The sequence below is a fragment of the Protopterus annectens genome, chromosome 4.part1, assembly GCF_019279795.1.
Source record: "Protopterus annectens isolate FY-2018-M chromosome 4.part1, PAN1.0, whole genome shotgun sequence".
In the NCBI taxonomy this organism is placed as follows: Eukaryota; Metazoa; Chordata; order Ceratodontiformes; family Protopteridae; genus Protopterus; species Protopterus annectens.
This window is the reverse complement of record NC_056734.1, coordinates 352,808,472-352,825,932: the sequence shown is the minus strand read 5'-3', so window position 1 is coordinate 352,825,932 and position 17,461 is coordinate 352,808,472. Positions and strand designations below refer to the sequence as shown.

At 36.8% G+C, this 17,461-nt stretch overlaps 1 protein-coding gene across 4 annotated transcripts in view; it reads right to left on the bottom strand.

The window, feature by feature from the left end:
• ARHGEF4 (Rho guanine nucleotide exchange factor 4) overlaps nucleotides 1-17,461 on the bottom strand; it is a 1,506,374-nt gene that overhangs the window by 320,379 nt on the left and 1,168,534 nt on the right. For all 4 annotated transcript variants that reach the window (XM_044070170.1, XM_044070171.1, XM_044070172.1 and 1 more), the window contains 2 exons: nucleotides 4,096-4,275; nucleotides 695-927 (listed from right to left, as the gene is read on the bottom strand). In XM_044070170.1, coding sequence (XP_043926105.1) covers nucleotides 695-927; nucleotides 4,096-4,275 — 413 coding nt within the window. The remainder of the gene's footprint in view (nucleotides 1-694; nucleotides 928-4,095; nucleotides 4,276-17,461) is intronic.

Sequence of the window (17,461 nt, the reverse complement as noted above, 5' to 3'; positions counted from 1 at the left end):
AAAAATTCTTCTGATATATGTGATCATGTTTGTGTAGCTTTGGAGACTTGGCGTACATTGTGTGTTCTTACCTCATTTGACACCAATTAAATTCATTGCTTTATTTTGTTAACCCAAGCAATGTCACCTTTTTTTCTGATAAACATTTGCTGTTCATTTTAATGGGCACACATAGTTCTGTTAAAGGTCTAGACAATGTTATTTTTTTCTGCTAAATGTTTGCTTTTCTTTGTTTGTAAAATGTTAGAAATGTTGCCATTCATTTCTCGGCAAATTTGCTGTTAAAAAAGCTAGTAGATAAGTCTTAATCAAGACTAGCTGGTGTACACAGTAAGAACAGTTTCCCTTCTGATGGATTTTAGTACATAAATTTATCAACTGAATTTGAATTAGTATGTTAATCCCAAGTAAAAGGACAGTGATGTGTTACTTTCTTTGCAAGTTCAATCCTATAGTAAAAGTATTTTAAGGTAACTGCACATTTAGGAAGTCCTTTTAACACACTGTATTCACCTTGCTCAAACATTTTATAATTCAAGTTTAGAAATTATTTAGTGCCTAGTTAACGGTTAAATGTGACCCTTTTTTATACTTTACAGATAACATTGTACTGCAGCGCTGTTGCTTTATTCAGTTGATAATGGCATTTAAAATAAGAAAGACTTGTGCGGTCATTTGCTGCATAAAAACATACCTGTGCTGAGGATTGGTGTACTTGAGCAACTCAGCCAGCTGCAAAGGATATTTACAGATCTTCTGCACTGGAGTCAGCAAGAATCCATCTAGTGAGATGTCAATCATTTTTTGAAGAAGACGGCAGGCCTCAAAGAAATACACAAACTTGTTAATCTTCAAGAGTTTGGAGAGCTCACTGTGGGCATTGGGATGGTTGTTGCAGTATTCCGAGTATATCTGAAAATCCGTTTGCTGCAAAATAGGAAAAAGTAGGTTGAAATTAGAGTCTTGTCATACTAAATCTTTCTAGCACCTTAGTATTGCTTGGGATCACAGTTATCACCAATTCAGTGCTGGCTGTCAAAGATCAGATGGCTGAAGCAAAACTCAAAAACATTGTTGCGGCTGATGCTGTTTGTATCATAGAATTGCATTTAGGGGAAGTGCAGAGATCTTTTGCAGCCATCAGAAGAAGATGAGGATATTTTTTCTGAAGAATACTAACTTAAGCAAGCAACTTGACTACATGAATACTCAGCAATCAAATAAAGAACCAAAATTATTCAGAATGTTTTGGTTTCATGTTCTTTTAGGAAGTGCATGCCATATGTGGGATGATCCTGCAGTAATAACTCTGTCTTCTGGGTAGTTTCCCAGCTGTTGCCACTCTTTTGGACCCATAAGAAAATATGTACACCTATGGATGACACATATCAGTCTGTGTGTGTGTATGTGTGTGTTCGCATGACTACTCTTCGCTGATCCCTATGTCTCAAGACTGACCCCCTTCCCTTAATTTGATGGCTACACAACTGTCCATTATTATGCTGTGACCATTCCCCCTATACCCCCATACTGACAGCAGCAAGGGCATGTTATCACTGCTCACATTCTTACAGCACTGTGCTGATGGCCAGTAGTGCTATGTACATCTTGTGCCTCTCCTTTCCCTCTGTACACTTAGCTAAATCTCACCCTATGTACAGGAGCAGTTGTTTCCCCTTTTGCATGAGTTGTAGTTTGCCTCCATGGCCACACTGTGGCTCTGTCACAGCAGGACATTTAGGGCATTTATCTGTCATGCCTTAGTATGCTGTGGTGGTACGGCGGTAGCGTTGTTACCTCACAGCAAGAGGTTCTCCCGTTCGATTCTCGGCTTGGGAGGGCCTTCTGTGTGGAGTCTGCATGTCCTCCCCGCAGTTGGGTAGCATTTGAAAGACATGCATGCGTAAATGGGCGTGCCTTCGTTGAAGGTTGGGCGTCGAGCTGGCACCTCGGCATTTCGTAAAAATCTACTGCCAATCATTAGCGGACTGGAGTTCTGCTGTGGCGACCCCTTACCGGGAAAAAGCCGAAAGACAAACAACAACAATCTGTCATGCCTTAGTACTATGCTCTCTGTCATGGTGAGTCGTCCCCACCACCCCAAAGCTGGACATTTAACTTTCATGTCTTAGGGCTTTGCTTTTTGTCATTGTGAGCCTAACTAGCAGGACACTTACAAGTCATATCTTAGTGCTATGTTCTATGTCATGGTAAGCCCTCCCACCTGGATAGTGTACTGTCATACCCTTGGGCTAGGTTATCTCACCCAATCTACCGTTCTCTACCAATCCATGTTGCTGCAATGCACCTTGGATGTTCACTATGGTGCAAAGGTGGATTATCAGGTGTTTTACTTTCTTTCACTATACCTATATTGCAGTAAAAAGTCTTCTCCATTGAATTCTAATCTCTGACTTGCTCATCTTAATGTGGTCTCCTGCAATACGGCCACCATGCTTTTTATCTTGCTACAGCAGTCATTGTAGCAAGGCAGCTATGTTAATGAGGTAAAGTAGTGCAACTGTCTCTGAACTGTTGCTATAATGTATTATACTATCATACCCAGGCAATACCAGCATGCTCAGCCCCTGTCCATTCCTGGGCTAATGGAACATGTGCACACTATGTTCATACAGGGAGATCGCTAAGTCCACAGTAGCATGTGTCTATATTAGTGATAATTTTGGTCACTCACTGCTGCTGCTGTCCAATGCTGCACATCATATAATGTTTGTAATTTGTGGCTCCTGCAGGCAGCTACCATTTTGCTCTTAATGAACACCTATAGAGTAGATATGATCTCTAAAAGCATTGACTTCACTATGGCTGTTAGTTTTGTATTTGATGCAGAGAGAATATCAAGAATGCATACTAGGCCATTGTGATAGACCATTATACAAGGTTTATGTATGGTAACAGCTTGCCAGACCAGTGAGAGATGTCACTGGCATCAGTTACTCTGCTGAGCACTGCAGATATCACCATAGTTACCTCAGAGGTGCCACTACATTATATTCTGCAGTGGGAGGCAAAGATTTGGGAAAGCGTGACAAGATTTTACTGTAACAACTCTTTATAAAAGTCATATTATTTTTTTGTTTTGCTACTCCTCCCCCTATTCCCTTTTTTCCTTCTCAAATATGTTCCTTGTTATTTTCCACATCTCCCTTTCTTCTTAAATAAACATATAAAGGGCATCCCTCTCTCCTCTTAAACAATGGCCTTCCTCCTCCACCTATCTTTCCTTAAGCTTATCAATGCGCATGCTCCTCTCTTTGTCATTTCCCCTTTTCTGCTTTTACTACTTTTCCTTTTTCTCCCCATTGATATGATGAAATGAGTTAGCACCACTGTGCTAGTCCTTTGTGGCCTGTTTGCAATGTCTGTGTTGCAGCCCTGAGGCACATCAGACAACATATAAACAGCTATAGCTTTGATTACTCTGCTTTACTGTTTTTGTCACTTTGGTCACATGACTGCCTGTAGCAAGGCCACTTTTCAATGATTCAGGACTGCAGATATTGCCAGAAATGCAGCTGCTTTAATTTGCTAAGCAGCTCTTTTCTCGAAATACTGGCCCAGTGCTGGTGCTACTATATACCTAAGCAGCATCGGACCATATCACACTATGTAATCTTTGATATATAGTACTTCGCTGCAGTATTATTAATGTTCTGAACACTTCCTGATGTGTATAGTTGGTAGTATATTGTAGTGTATATGCTTGCTGTAAAAGTATGTTAAAAGGAGTTCAAACACTATCAGCAAAGAGCAAAGTTAATTTCTAGGTGTTTCCCTGTGTTTATATGCTATGTAGGTAGTGCCAGTGGCTCAGTGTTATTATGCATTTTTATTATACTCTCTTTAGGTAAACTAAATTCTGTATCACACAATGCTTCAGATATAGTAAATGTATGACATATGATTAAGATACCTACTGTATCCATACAAAACAGAAGTGAGAAGCATACTTTAACACAGTGCATTCTCAAAGAAAGGGAGGTGCTCTGTGGTGCTGTCAAAATGTCAAGCAAGGTAGAACCAGAATCAAGTAATGAAAATATAAAACAAGACATCAAAAAAATCACAACTTACATGCTCTAAGAAACAGGACCCAATTTCACTGAGATGTGGATGGTCTTTATTAAATTTCTTTTCCAATGCTTTAAGAAATTTCTTTTGGAATTTATAAATGTCTTCAATATTCCCAAAAATTGTGTGGAGCTGTTCTTCTGTAAACATATCTGTCCTTTTTCTACACTGTTTTATGTAGCCCTGTAGAAAACAAATGGTGAAAGAATAGGTTTTCTACTTAGTCTGACAATTCAAAAATAGACAAAAGTGTGTCTTGCATACCACAATAAGTTTCAGAACTTAAGTCAGCTATAGGTTATTTAGGTTTGGATATTGCTATGTATATTTCTCACCTTTAGTCTCCCATTTAGTGTACAAGGATTTTTCACAAAACTAAATCCAAACAGTTCTGTGAATTATATATGCATGACTTCATATTTTTGAACATTTATTTCCTTGTATAAAAGCAGTGTTTCAGAATTAAGAAGTAACAACTGTAATATAATTGAGACAGTTAATATTACAGTACCCAAGTTGGCAATACAATAAAGGCTCTTTGCCGAAATGCAAAAAAAAAATGTAGAAACCAGAAGAGTTTCAGGTTTAAACTCTGTCAGGAACATTATGCCTCAGGGTGTCCAAACACTAAGCCCCATTACATACTGAACTCTTAATTGCATAAAAAGTACACTTCTCATATATATGTTTGGCTGCACATTATGAAATATTCACTGGAATATAATTCTGAGGAAAACAATTTGGCATGCAGTATACTGCAATTTTATTTACCCATTTAATTCAGAAGCCCACAATTAGCACAGAGTCAAAGGCATTGGTGAGAATGGTGAGGGCACGCATACTGCAAATAAAAACAGTCAGCTGTAAAGAATGAAGACATGGAATACACAGTCCTCATACTCCTTCATCCCCACCAGAAATAATAATAATGAGACTCCAGCGGGTGCAGCCTAGCAACAACATTGTTATGCTGGGAATGCGGGATAAGGAGAAGGCCAACACAGACTCTGTCAGAGTTCATTCATATCATTTTACTTTCAATTTTTTATGCTTCACCTAACAGCTCTGCCTACCTAGTTCTCCTTCCATCCAGACATCACTGACCTTCTCATTACCCAACCGCTCTACAGCATCTCCTGGTAACACAGCAGCAACATTTGCACATGGGACACTGCAATGTCAGCAAAGTGAGAGGCAGTGACATACTAGATGGAATCTAGATGACCATCTTATGGACAGCACTCCACTGACAGATAGGTGGCGATAATGACATCCACTGCAGATTGAGAGCTCTGTGAATCAAGGTATAGGATAAAGCAGTAACACCCATCTGCAGGGTACCAACAAACATTCTTATGCCCAGGCAGTAACATCACTGCTTGTGAGGTTAAGAAATATAAAAAAAATGAAAATGAAGACCAAGGCTTTAGGAAGCATCTCACTGGAATGAAAGGCAATAAAAATGCTCTTTATTTTCCACAGTTCCACACAGAAAACATAAACGCTCTTTATGTTCCACAGTTCCACACAGAAAATAAAGAGCGTTTATGTTTTCTGTGTGGAACTGTGGAAAACAAAGAGCATTTTTATTGCCTTTCATTCCAGTGGGGTGCTTCCTACAGCCTTGGTCTTCATTTTTGTTTATTGGTTATTGCTTTGAAGGCTGGTTATTCCTCAAGTTTGAACATTTACAGGTTAAGAAATATCCCTTTTGCTGTAGATATCAGGAAGCTTTCTGAATCACTGTAGAATAATACCACAGCCCAGTACAGGCTCAGCAATAATTAATCTCATGTTCTATTCTACATCCACCACTCTGGCAGCAATTCTGAACCTGTAGTTCCTGCACAATGTTGCAACTGGCAGTACTGGGCATGGTGGCAAGAAGTCTTATAAATTAATGCACATAGGAAAAAAAAGAAAAAAAAAACATCTCAGCCTCCTACTTCTCAGTGACTTAATACTCATCAGAATCCCCATGGAGTAGAATAAGGGATCCGAATGGAGAGATGATGAATCAGCAAGCAAAGGACAATAGTATTGCTGGAATTGAATTCATCCTCAAATCTTGGTGAGTACCTTCATGAGGTGGACCTTGTTTTTCAGAAAATCTCACCAAGACGAAACTGATATATAGACTGCATTTTATATAGCATGTTAAAAAGTAAAAAAAGATAGCTGGGTGCACAAGACCTAGGTAAAAGTGCCCAATCCTGGTAGGTGCACTGGTGCCAGGAATGGAAAAAAATGGCAGTGTAGAATCCTCAAAACATGGAAACATTCCTTCAATGGGGCTAGGCCAGGACCAGGGGAGGATGCCCCATCCTGTTGTACAAGGAAGTAGTCATCCACAAAAATCACAAAAATGTGTAGGCTAAAAAAAAAGAGCCAAAAATACGATAGAGTGGACTATTGAGGATAAGAAAGACATTATGTATTGTTACTATTATGCAAGAAGCCCAGCATTTCCAGACAGAAGATATGCAAAAAGATTAAGAGAGAAATTAGAGAAAAGAAAAATACTTGAACAAGAAAAACTTTCAGAAGCTTCAATTAAAAATTTGTATTCATTAATACAACAGATTTATGAAAAACACTGTATAGATCAAGAAACACTGGGACATCTGGAAAAAGAAGCTACTGAGGAAGTACAAAAACATAAAGAACAAAATCTAGATATTTTTGAAAGGTATAAAAAAAATATCTGCTGATCTTAGAAGATGCAAACATAGAGCAAGTTTTGAAATGAATAAGTTTAAGATGACTTCCCTGCTTAGTTTAGCAGAAGCATATCGACATCACGGGGGAATGGAAATCAGACCAGAAGCAGATAAAAATCAGGCAGCAACTGAATGTGCCAAAAAACAAAAGAAAGAATATAAGGTGAAGGATCAGATGAAAAGGCAAGAAATATGGAAAATACATAAATACAGTTGCAAGTATAGAAAACTCTTGGAATAACCTCATGATGATCAGGATCGAATGCAGGAATGGTTAAGGAGAGGTGAATTTAAACCAAAAAATGAAAGGTTAATATTGGTGGCCCAAGATAGTAGACTATGTATACATTGGTTTACAAAGTCCATTGAACATGTGAGAGAAACAGACAAATATAGGTTTTGTAAAACAGAATTGGGAACAGTCGTGCATCTTGTTGCTGGTTGTGATATACTATTGCGCAAACATTATCATATTGAAGCAACTGAAAAAACACTGGAAATATGAGTCACAAAACATTATAGAAACTGATGAAGTTTATATCACATGGGATCACCCATTACCAACAGCTCAAAAAACAGATGTGAGAAAACCAGATATAGTAGTCTAGAAATAGAAGATAAAAGTAGCATTGATCATTGAAATTTCTATACCCAGTGACTACAGTGTACAGAGAGACTCAAAGTAATAAAATTCCAGGATTTGCGGCAGAAATGAGGACAATGTGGAAGAAGAATACTCAGAGTTCCAATAGTAGTAGGAGCAACGGGTCTTATAAAAAAGAACCTACAACCGTACTTAGATATGTTACCAATCCATGTAACTCCATACGAACTGCAGAAGGAGTCATTACTTGACACATTGCAGGTACTGCAAAGAGCACTTTTGGCTGACATCAAAGATTGAAACAATACTAATTTCATGAACTTTAATCATACTTTGACTTAGGAATGAGGTCCATTCCCATTATGGTATTAGAAACCCAAGAGACTTGGAGAAATTAAAAAAAAAAATAGAATACTATCTCTTTGGATTTCCTATAGATTCATAGGTTCATAGGAGATTACTAGGCTAACGGCTAAAGGGCCCTTACAAGCCTAGACCAATATAACCCAATTTAACCAATATATGCCCTCTAGGGGCAAGAGGATGGCATGGATTTGTGCCTTTGCATTGAGTATCTTATAGATTGCATTCAGATGGTGCTGGTATTTCTCTTATGAACTTGGTTACCATTATCTGATGAAGGGTAATGGTATCCTTCTGCTTTCTGTGGATGCTGCCACACATATACGTGGTCAGACTCCACCACAGAAATACAGCTAATAAAGGCAAGCAACCCATCATCAATTAAACCAACTTACAAAAATTGATGCAAGGAGCATTATTGCTTACCTTGTGTCTGTCAGTCCTGCAGCTGCAACCAGACTGATTCATGTGAATGTTGTTAAGCCACTCTTTATTGGAAAACTGTACTTATGTTTGTCACCAGCATGTTAATGAAATTCAAGCTGCCTCATGTGGTGTCAGATTCCTGTTAGGTGCCAGGCTACACAGTAACTGCCTGTAGCTCTAAGCCACATTACATTTGCATGTGAGTCAAATATCTCTTGAGCTGAGCATATAAAACAGCTTTTTGCCATGCGTGTTCAGTATAAATAATTTTTCACATTTAAATTGAGAAGGAAAAACATAATAAAAGATACACACAAACAAAACTATACCAAGTATAAATGAAACAATCTTTCTTTTCACAGAAATAATCAGAAACAGTAGCATGAAACATGAAATCTGTCAATTTACCACATAGGATTAAGCTACGAGGTACTAACAAGCTTCATCTCATAGTCCATGGTTCAATTCCCTCAGCCTACACATCCTTAATGTGTCACTCTAAACAAGTCACTTAACCAGACATGCTCCGGAATCACCCAGAAAACAGACATATGTTAAAGGGGGTTATCCAGTTAGGAAATGAATAACAAAATAGCAAATCAATGTTTTAAAGTTATATCAGTACCGTAGTTAGTATTTCATATATATTATATGATTGCTTAATAGAACAGCGAATTACTAAAGAGCAATATGATTATTTTTTAGTAGTGAATCCATTCATTCCTATAATACAAGGTACTCCGAAAATTCATAAGGACCCAATCCATCCCCCCCTGAGACCTATTGTCTCAGGGAGGGGATGGATAACAGAACCTATATCAAGCTATATAGAGAAAATGTTGAGACCCATAGTCAATAAAAATGAAGTAATTTTGACAGAAACCAAGCAATTCTTAACCAAATTATTCAGACACACTGAAGCTTTGTCAATGTCTGGTGATGCATTATTAATGGTCACGTTGGATGTTAATTCATTATTTACTTCCATCCCAAATGATACAGGCGTAGAGATGCTACGTGAATACTTGACACAAGAGGGAACATATACAACCAGTAGAGTAGAACTTATATGTTTACTAATGGAACAAGTGTTAGTGAACAATATAATGATATCTGCTCATAAGATCTATAGACAAAAAGAAGGTGTAGCCATGGGCACTTTGAGTGCAAATAGTTGTGCAAACATAGTAATGGCCAACTGGGAAATGAAATGGATAGCACCTGGGAAGTGGCAACAAGTTAAATTCTACAGACGTTTTATTGACAACCTCTTCCTGTTATGGCAGGGCACAGAGTCAGAGTTAAGGAGATTTTAGAAGAACTTAAATGAAAGCACAACCTTCTTAAGATTTGAGATCAGTTTTTCAAAAAGTAAAATCACCTTCCTTGATGTGATGGTAAGTAGGGACCTACACGGGAGCTTCTCAACCCAAGTATATAGAAAGGTGTGTTATAAGAACACTTACATACATAGAGGAAGTATACACCCCCCAACATATTTTTAAAAATGTTATGAAAGGACAAGCATTAAGAATTTCCATATTAACAGCAGAAGAAGCAGCATTTGAATATGAGTTAAGAGATTTGAGTGAAAAATTCTCACAAAGAGGTTAAAGTGAGAATGAAATACAGGAAGTAATGACAGAAGCTAAGACTTTGAGGCCCACAAAGGGCAAACACTACTTTTCAGAGGAAGAGAGTCAAATGGAAAAGAATATAGGAACACCTTATTTAGATAAAATAAAAATAGCTATAGATTATACATCTGATGTCATGAAAGACATTGTGAGAAAACATTGGCCTATACTTGCAAGTGACCCACATATAAGGGAGCTAGTTGTAGAAGAACCTGTATTTTGTTACAGAAAGAAAAAGTCATTAAAAGACATCTTTGTTATGGCAATAATGAGAATAAAGAAAAAGAAGATTATGCAGGAACAGTACCATGTGGTAAGTGTAACCAATGAAAATGGATAGATCATAGTAATAGATTTAGACATCCTGATACAGGAACAGAGTTTACATTCAAGGTCACGGCCACTTGCACCACTCCACATATAGTATACTTAGCTGTCTGTAGTATATGTTCGTCCTACTATATAGGTAAGACAAATAGGGAGTTTAAAACAAGGATAACAGAAGGATAACAGAACATCAGTTAAGCTTTAGAAATTCTGATAAAACTAATGCTTTGGCCAAACGTGTTGAATATGGGTTCTACACATAACTTTTGATTCATGGCCATTGAAGTGGTCAGTGAAAATGATAGGGGGGGAGATATAATTAATAAAACAGAAACTTCAGAAGTTAGGTGGATAGTCAGGTTAAGAGTTAATAGAGGGAAGGGACTCAACGATAGGATACCATTAAAGCCTATATTAAAGAACAGGTCCTTACATTAAATATGAATGAGACCTTGTATGGATAGGCATTATGTTAATAAGAGTGGCAGCATTGACTGTGTATGGTTAAACACTGAATATAATTGTGCAAATTTAAAATGTAAGTTACAGTGCTTATAGTTGAGTATTGTATATGATTGTGGAAATTTAAAGTATAAGCATTGGCAATAGTTAATAGGCTTATTCTTATTTTTATATATATATTTTATATATATATGTTTTTATGATTAATATGTTTAGTATTTTTAATCTTATAATGAGTTATTGGAAAGTTAATATTGGTTATGTTTGAACTGTAACAACATAAGTAATCAATGCTGTGCTGAATTAAAGGACTTAGCTGTTACCTTCAAGTACTCGTGGTTTGAACAACTATAAGAGATTTAAGTGGCTAGTAAAAAGCTAAAATAATGTACAAGTGAAGGTTCAGCACAATATCCCTTTAAGATAAATGGGTAATTACTAGTTAATTAGTGATTATTAACTAGATTTGTCCTATAAATAAGTGAACAGCATTTTTTGTAGTCATGGTCTGATGAAGTGGGAGGTATTCCCATGAAAGCGCTTACCTACTGTTATACTGCAATAAAGCTGTGTTTTTATCCTACAAGACTTGTTCGTGGAGAATATTTCTTTGTACTATAGGATTATTTGAACTGTGTTGTTGCCAGTTTCTGCCTGGTACATGATCCCTGGACCTTCGTGTGTACTTGACTATTTGAGGACTGTCTTCTAGGGATACATTTTTCCAGTTTGTTTCCTGGTTTTTGTGTGTGAAACTTATAAATATGATAACCAGAGGTAGAACTATTCCAGATATCTGGAAAGAGGCATATACTGTACTCTCACATAATGGAGGTACTTCGAGAGAAACAATCAACTTTATGCCATTCTCCAATCTTAATACTCTTTCAAAAACCCCTGAACACGTACTTCTCCAGCACATATCAGACTACTTAGGAGAACCTAGCTTGCTTACTAAATCCCAACATAGCTTTGGCATAGGTCTCAATTAATACTGTATTTTTTATTTATCCTACTTATTTTCATCTGTGAAAAAAAATCAATGAAGGTGAAGTAGTTGCTGGATTTTTTTTTGGCATGTCAAAAGGTTTTTAACACCTTTACTGAATTATCGCTTACGACAGGCAAACATTCATTTATATAATGGAAAAAAAACATACTAATGTGTTCATAGTTACAAACATTATACATCACATATATTCTTTTGTATAATCAAAAATTCAACATTACATAAACTGTTCAATTCTTGCTTTCCGTTTAATATCACTCCTCCTCCAAAACATTATTCTGCATATATTGTTCCCATAATTCCCATTTTTTCTATGTAATTTGTTCCTACTCTTTTCTAATGATCCCACTTCCAGTTCTTTTATCTCTGTAACAATACTCACTACTTCAAATAGATTTTTCCATTTTCCAGTAATTGCTTTTTTGGCAGCCACCAGAATTAAACTTAACAAGGACTTACTATGTCTATACAATTTAGATCCTGTATCCTAGCTAAAAAAATCATTTTCTTGGTGACACCCATTTGCTCACTTGACATATTTTTTTTAAGTCTGCCAAATCATCAATCCTAAAACATAATGCTTCCAATTATCTCTTTCTGCCCTATCACACCTTCTACATTTGCCATCTACCTGAGGGGAAATTATTTGGAGTCTGCTTGTTGTATAAAATACATATGCAAACACTTTCAAGCAAAAATGCTAAACTGTCTAGACTTTGTTGCATATTTGGGAATCATACATATCTCCTCCCATTGCTTCCTTGTAAATTGCCCCTCCATTCTCTCCTCCCAATCTTTTCCAACCACCTCTGATTGATCCCTATAGCTACCATGCAATATTTTATACGCCCTACTAAGTATCCATTTTTAACAGCAACTTCTGTTCTAGATTCACCTACAAACTGTATCACAGCAGGTATTTCACTTAGGATTTCCCCAACCTTTTCTCTTTTCCTATACTGTGAAATCAATCCCTGACAGGGAAGGCAGTCTACAGCCTGAAGTCCAAATGTCTTCTTGGCCTCTTCCCATTCTGTTACCTTTCCTTCTCTAGTTATTTGTTCAGAATACCTTTGTTCCCTTCCCAGTTTTCTCCAGTAAATTACAGACCCCCTCATGCTTATTCTCTGCACCCCTAATTGCAGTCATCCCTATTGGCCGAATCTCTTTTCTCCATCCTATTGTTGGCTTAGTCCTTAGAATGCTTTCTGCTACCTTATGAATATAATATTCTGTATGTCTGTTGTTAGTCTCCTTAAGAACCTGCATCCAAAATCCCACTGTCTCATTTCTTGAATTTCTTCCCTGCTTCATCATCATCATCATCATCATCATCATCATCATCATCTCATCCCTTTCCACATTGAATTACGGCTTTCTGTTTGAGTTATGTCAATGAGCCTTAAATGTGTAGCTCTAAAATATCCCTTCAAATCAGGCCATCCTAAACCACCTTGTTCTATTGGATCAGCTTATCCCACTTGATCCTTCCTTCTTCCCCTCCCAAATAAAATCCTTTAACTCTATTAATCACTATCCACAACTTCTTCTCTGGTTGATAAAAATATGCCTGACCTGTATATAAAACTAAAGGGACTAAAAACACTTCACTGATTGTATCTTGTGATCCATATCCATAAACAACAGCTTCTAGTTTCACAGATTTTATATTATCTCGTTTGTCTAGTTTCTTCCACATATTCTTAGTTGCCATAACATAATCCTTTTTAACCCATACTCCTAAATACTTCACTTTATTGCATCCCCAGAAATATGGGTATTGCTTAACCAATTTATGTGTGGGTACATAGTTTACAGTTATAGCCTTTGTTTTGTCTTCATTAATTTTGTATCACAAAAAGACCTGAAACTGTCTTGAAATGTTCCACAGCATTAAGATGTCCTTTTCTGGTTTTATCAGGTACAAAATAATATTGTCTGCAAATAAAGCCAACTCTTCTTGAACCATATCAATTATATGGTAACCATTTGAAATGTTGGGACCTGCTAGACTGAGTCTTGAAATGTGAATGCTGAATGGATGAAAGATCGGACTTGTATATACTAAGTCTGAGATGCCTTTTTTTTAATATTCCCTTTTCTCTGAGGTATGACAATCTCAGAGTTAGCATATATAAGTTAGGGAATGTGGGGGGTGGTGCAGGGGAGCTGCAAAAAGAAGTTTAAAGGAAAAAAGAGATTTTTGAGACTCGCTCTTCTCCTGTTTTTTTGGGGGGGATTTTGGGCACTTGGCATTTTGAATGCCAAGATTTCAGTTGGGAGCCCAAGTACATCCTTGAATTTTTGAGTCCTTTATTTTCTTTGCCAATAGTTCTAAATATAACACAAATAAGAAAGGGGAAAGAAGACTCCCCTGCCTGGTTCTTGTCTTCAGATACAACTTATCAGAGAGGAACCCTCCTACTTTAATTTTTGCCTCTGATCCCAAATATATCCCCCTAACTATCCTTATTATTGTATCAGGGAATGCAAATGCTTCCATTGCCTTACTCATACAGCTCCAGCATACCCTGCTGAATGCTTTCTCTGCATCAAGACCCCCAACAACAGCAGCATTTTCTTACATTCTGCTTCACTCTGGATCATCTGTGTTCAATTAATGTTGTCAGATGTTTGCCTCCCCTCCACAAAAGCACACTGATCCATACCTATTAATTTTGGCAACACTCTTGCTATTCTTTTAGCTATTGTAGACATTAACACTTTATGATCATAGCTTAAAACTGAAATGGGCCGATATGAAGTTGGGTCTGAAAGGTCTTTGCCATCTTTAGGTGACATAACCACCACAGCTCATTTCCAGGATGCTGGTGATTCCCCTCCTTTTAAAATACAGTTAAACAAAACCTTCCAGATTTTTATCACTTTCTTCCCGCCTAGCTTCCAAACTTTAACAGGAATATCATCTATTCCTGGAGACTTTCCTGCAGAGTAAATTATATGTCACAATTTTTATCTCATCTCCTCTTATCTTAACTGTTAGTTGTTGAGCCTCATATACCTCATCCTTGGCATACTTAAGTCTTCCATAAATATTTCCATTTGTGCTTTTCCACATTTCTCTGCTTTATACAAATATTAATAAAATTTCCAAAATATCTTTAATACCTCTACAGAATTGTTTGGTTATTTTTCTTGTTATATGCTCCCTAAGTTTGGCAACAACCCTTTCTACTTTCTGTTGTCTTAAGTTGTTGTGCTTAAAGTTTCTCTGTGCTGGAAATATAAAAAAAAAACAGTTGCTTAACAACAATCTTTCTAACCTCATGCATATTATCCAGATACTCTCTTGTTTTGTCTTAACAGTCTACAGTTGCACCTCTTCTTGTTCTGTGAAATTCCCTTATTCTACAATGCTTTAACCTTAGTCAGCCCCTTCTATTAATTCTTGATACCTTTAGCCATATTTCTTTTTTTCTTTTATTTCTACCCTCTTTTTAAATTTCTCTTTTATTTTATTCCACTCACTAGCTATAACTTTTGAAGAAATTTTTATCTTCCCTAATAATGTTTGAGTAAGTTCCACTGCCCATTCTTAAATTCCTCCCATTTTAACAGGTAGGTGAGGCACCAGTGTCTCATTTTATTTCATTACCCTACATTTTTATCTTAGCTGTGAGTGGCACATGATCTGAAATAGTTACTGGAAGTGTATTGAACCTTTGGCATGTCATAAATTTTGATACCATTATTCACTCGGGTCTTCTACACAGACTAAGAGTCACATGGTGCCACCGACAGAGTTACTTAAATAACAGTAAATATACTGCTAGATGGAGTCAAGTGCTATTCACACCTTTTTTGCCAATAAAGGGATGTCTCAAAGATCAGTCCTTAAAGCACTCCTGTTTTATAATTTATTTAAATCCATTGGCAAACCAAGGCAATAATCTGCAAATTATTCAAAAAAATGACAGCACATCTCTCCTGCACTTGGCAGATGATTATAAAAACAGCAGAACTGTTTTTTTTTAAACCAGCTTCTGTCTTCTAGAAAACTTATTAACCTCTCAACTAATCCTGAAATCCAAAAAAACGAATTCCAGTCTTTTTAGTAATGATGATGATAATTGTAATAATAATAATAATAATAATAATAATAATACCCATTTGTTAAAAATGTAGGCCCTCTGAACATACAGTCCCTTTTCAGGGTCAACCTGGGAGCAATATCTGGTTAAGAGGATTACTCAAGGTCACACAGTAAACAAATAATGGTCAGGGAATCATACTTGGTACCACAGGAACTAAAACACGCAGCCTTATCCCTCTGTGCCAACTGCCACAAAGGTCCTTGTACATTTACATACTACTATATACTCAATAATATAACCATCACTGGTGACATCAGTCCATTTACAAATAAAGTTAAATGTTATGCTGGCTCTGTTTATATGGCTAGTTTTATCCACCACCACACCTAGAACCAAAGTTCATTCTAATATTTTCCAAGGCTGTATCACTTACATAACTATAACATTCTACTTCCTTTCTAAACAAGATCAAGTTTATCAAAAGTCATCAAAACTCAAACTGCTCTTCTAAAACTCAGTACAGCATTTTATTGTCCAAACAGCATTTGCCATCATTTGACAACGAACTGTACCTCTTCCTGTTGTACAATGTCCACAAATTCTTAAATCTCATAAATTCATCACCTTAACCTGAAATTGACTGAACTTTATATATTTTTACTTGTAAGTTCACGTCAGCATGGAATCTACTGATTAAAATTACAAGATGCCACACCTCTTATGTCAATGCAATTTTAAAAAATGCATCATACCATTACTGAATAATCTCTGGAAAAATATATATACCTCAAACGCCCTCTTTTAAACCACTAAAACACTACCTTACTATTGTAACACAGTGGCTCAGTACTCAAGATCTCTGCTTCCTACTACTGGGTTGGGATCTGGTCCTGATCTGTGGTCGTTATGTGTGTGTGTGTGTGTGTGTGTGTGTGTGTGTGTGTGTGTGTGTGTGTGTGTGTGTGGAGTCTGCATGTTCTCTCAGTGTCTCTGTGAGATTTCTCTAGTAAGTCAGTCCTCTACCCCCAGAAACATGTTGAGAAATTGTCTTAAGTGTTAATATATAATGCATTTACTCTGGCCCTTTTGGCCCAAGCTGAGTCTGAAAAAGGTCTAGAATGAGGCATGTTCTCCTCATGTCTGCTAGGGTCTTCTCTCTCTACTTTGGTTTCTCGTCTCCTCCCAGAAACATATTGGTTGACTGGCTCTGCTAAAGTGGCCTTATATTCTGTCCCAGGTCATGGCTGAAAAGTTTTTGTGATGGGAGAGTTGGTGGCTCAGGCATTACAATTTTTGCCTCATAGTTTTAGGGTCTGAAGTTAAATTTTGATTTCCAGTAAACGTCTTTATGGAGATTGCATATTTTCCTTGCGTCTGCCTAAATTTTCTCCATGCAGTCCAATTTCCTCTCACCTCTCAAAATTACATAGTGATTAAATAGCCACTCTGAAGTGTCCAAGCATATTGCATTTATCCCTCTACTTGTGGCCCAAGTTACATCTGAAAAGGGTCCACAATGCTAGTTTACTTATCTGGTTAACAAATGAATAAATTAAAATTTATAAAAGTAGCTGTTCCTGTTATATTTACTTCTTGACACTAATTTGTATATTTTCTTAGTGTATACATTTAGATCACTTTACTGGCTAATATAGTTATCTCTAGGTTCTCTCTGCAGTATTCTATTGAACAAACACAGATGAGATAACCACCATTAAGTGTATATATATATATATACAGGTCTACTTCACATGACTGAAAACTCA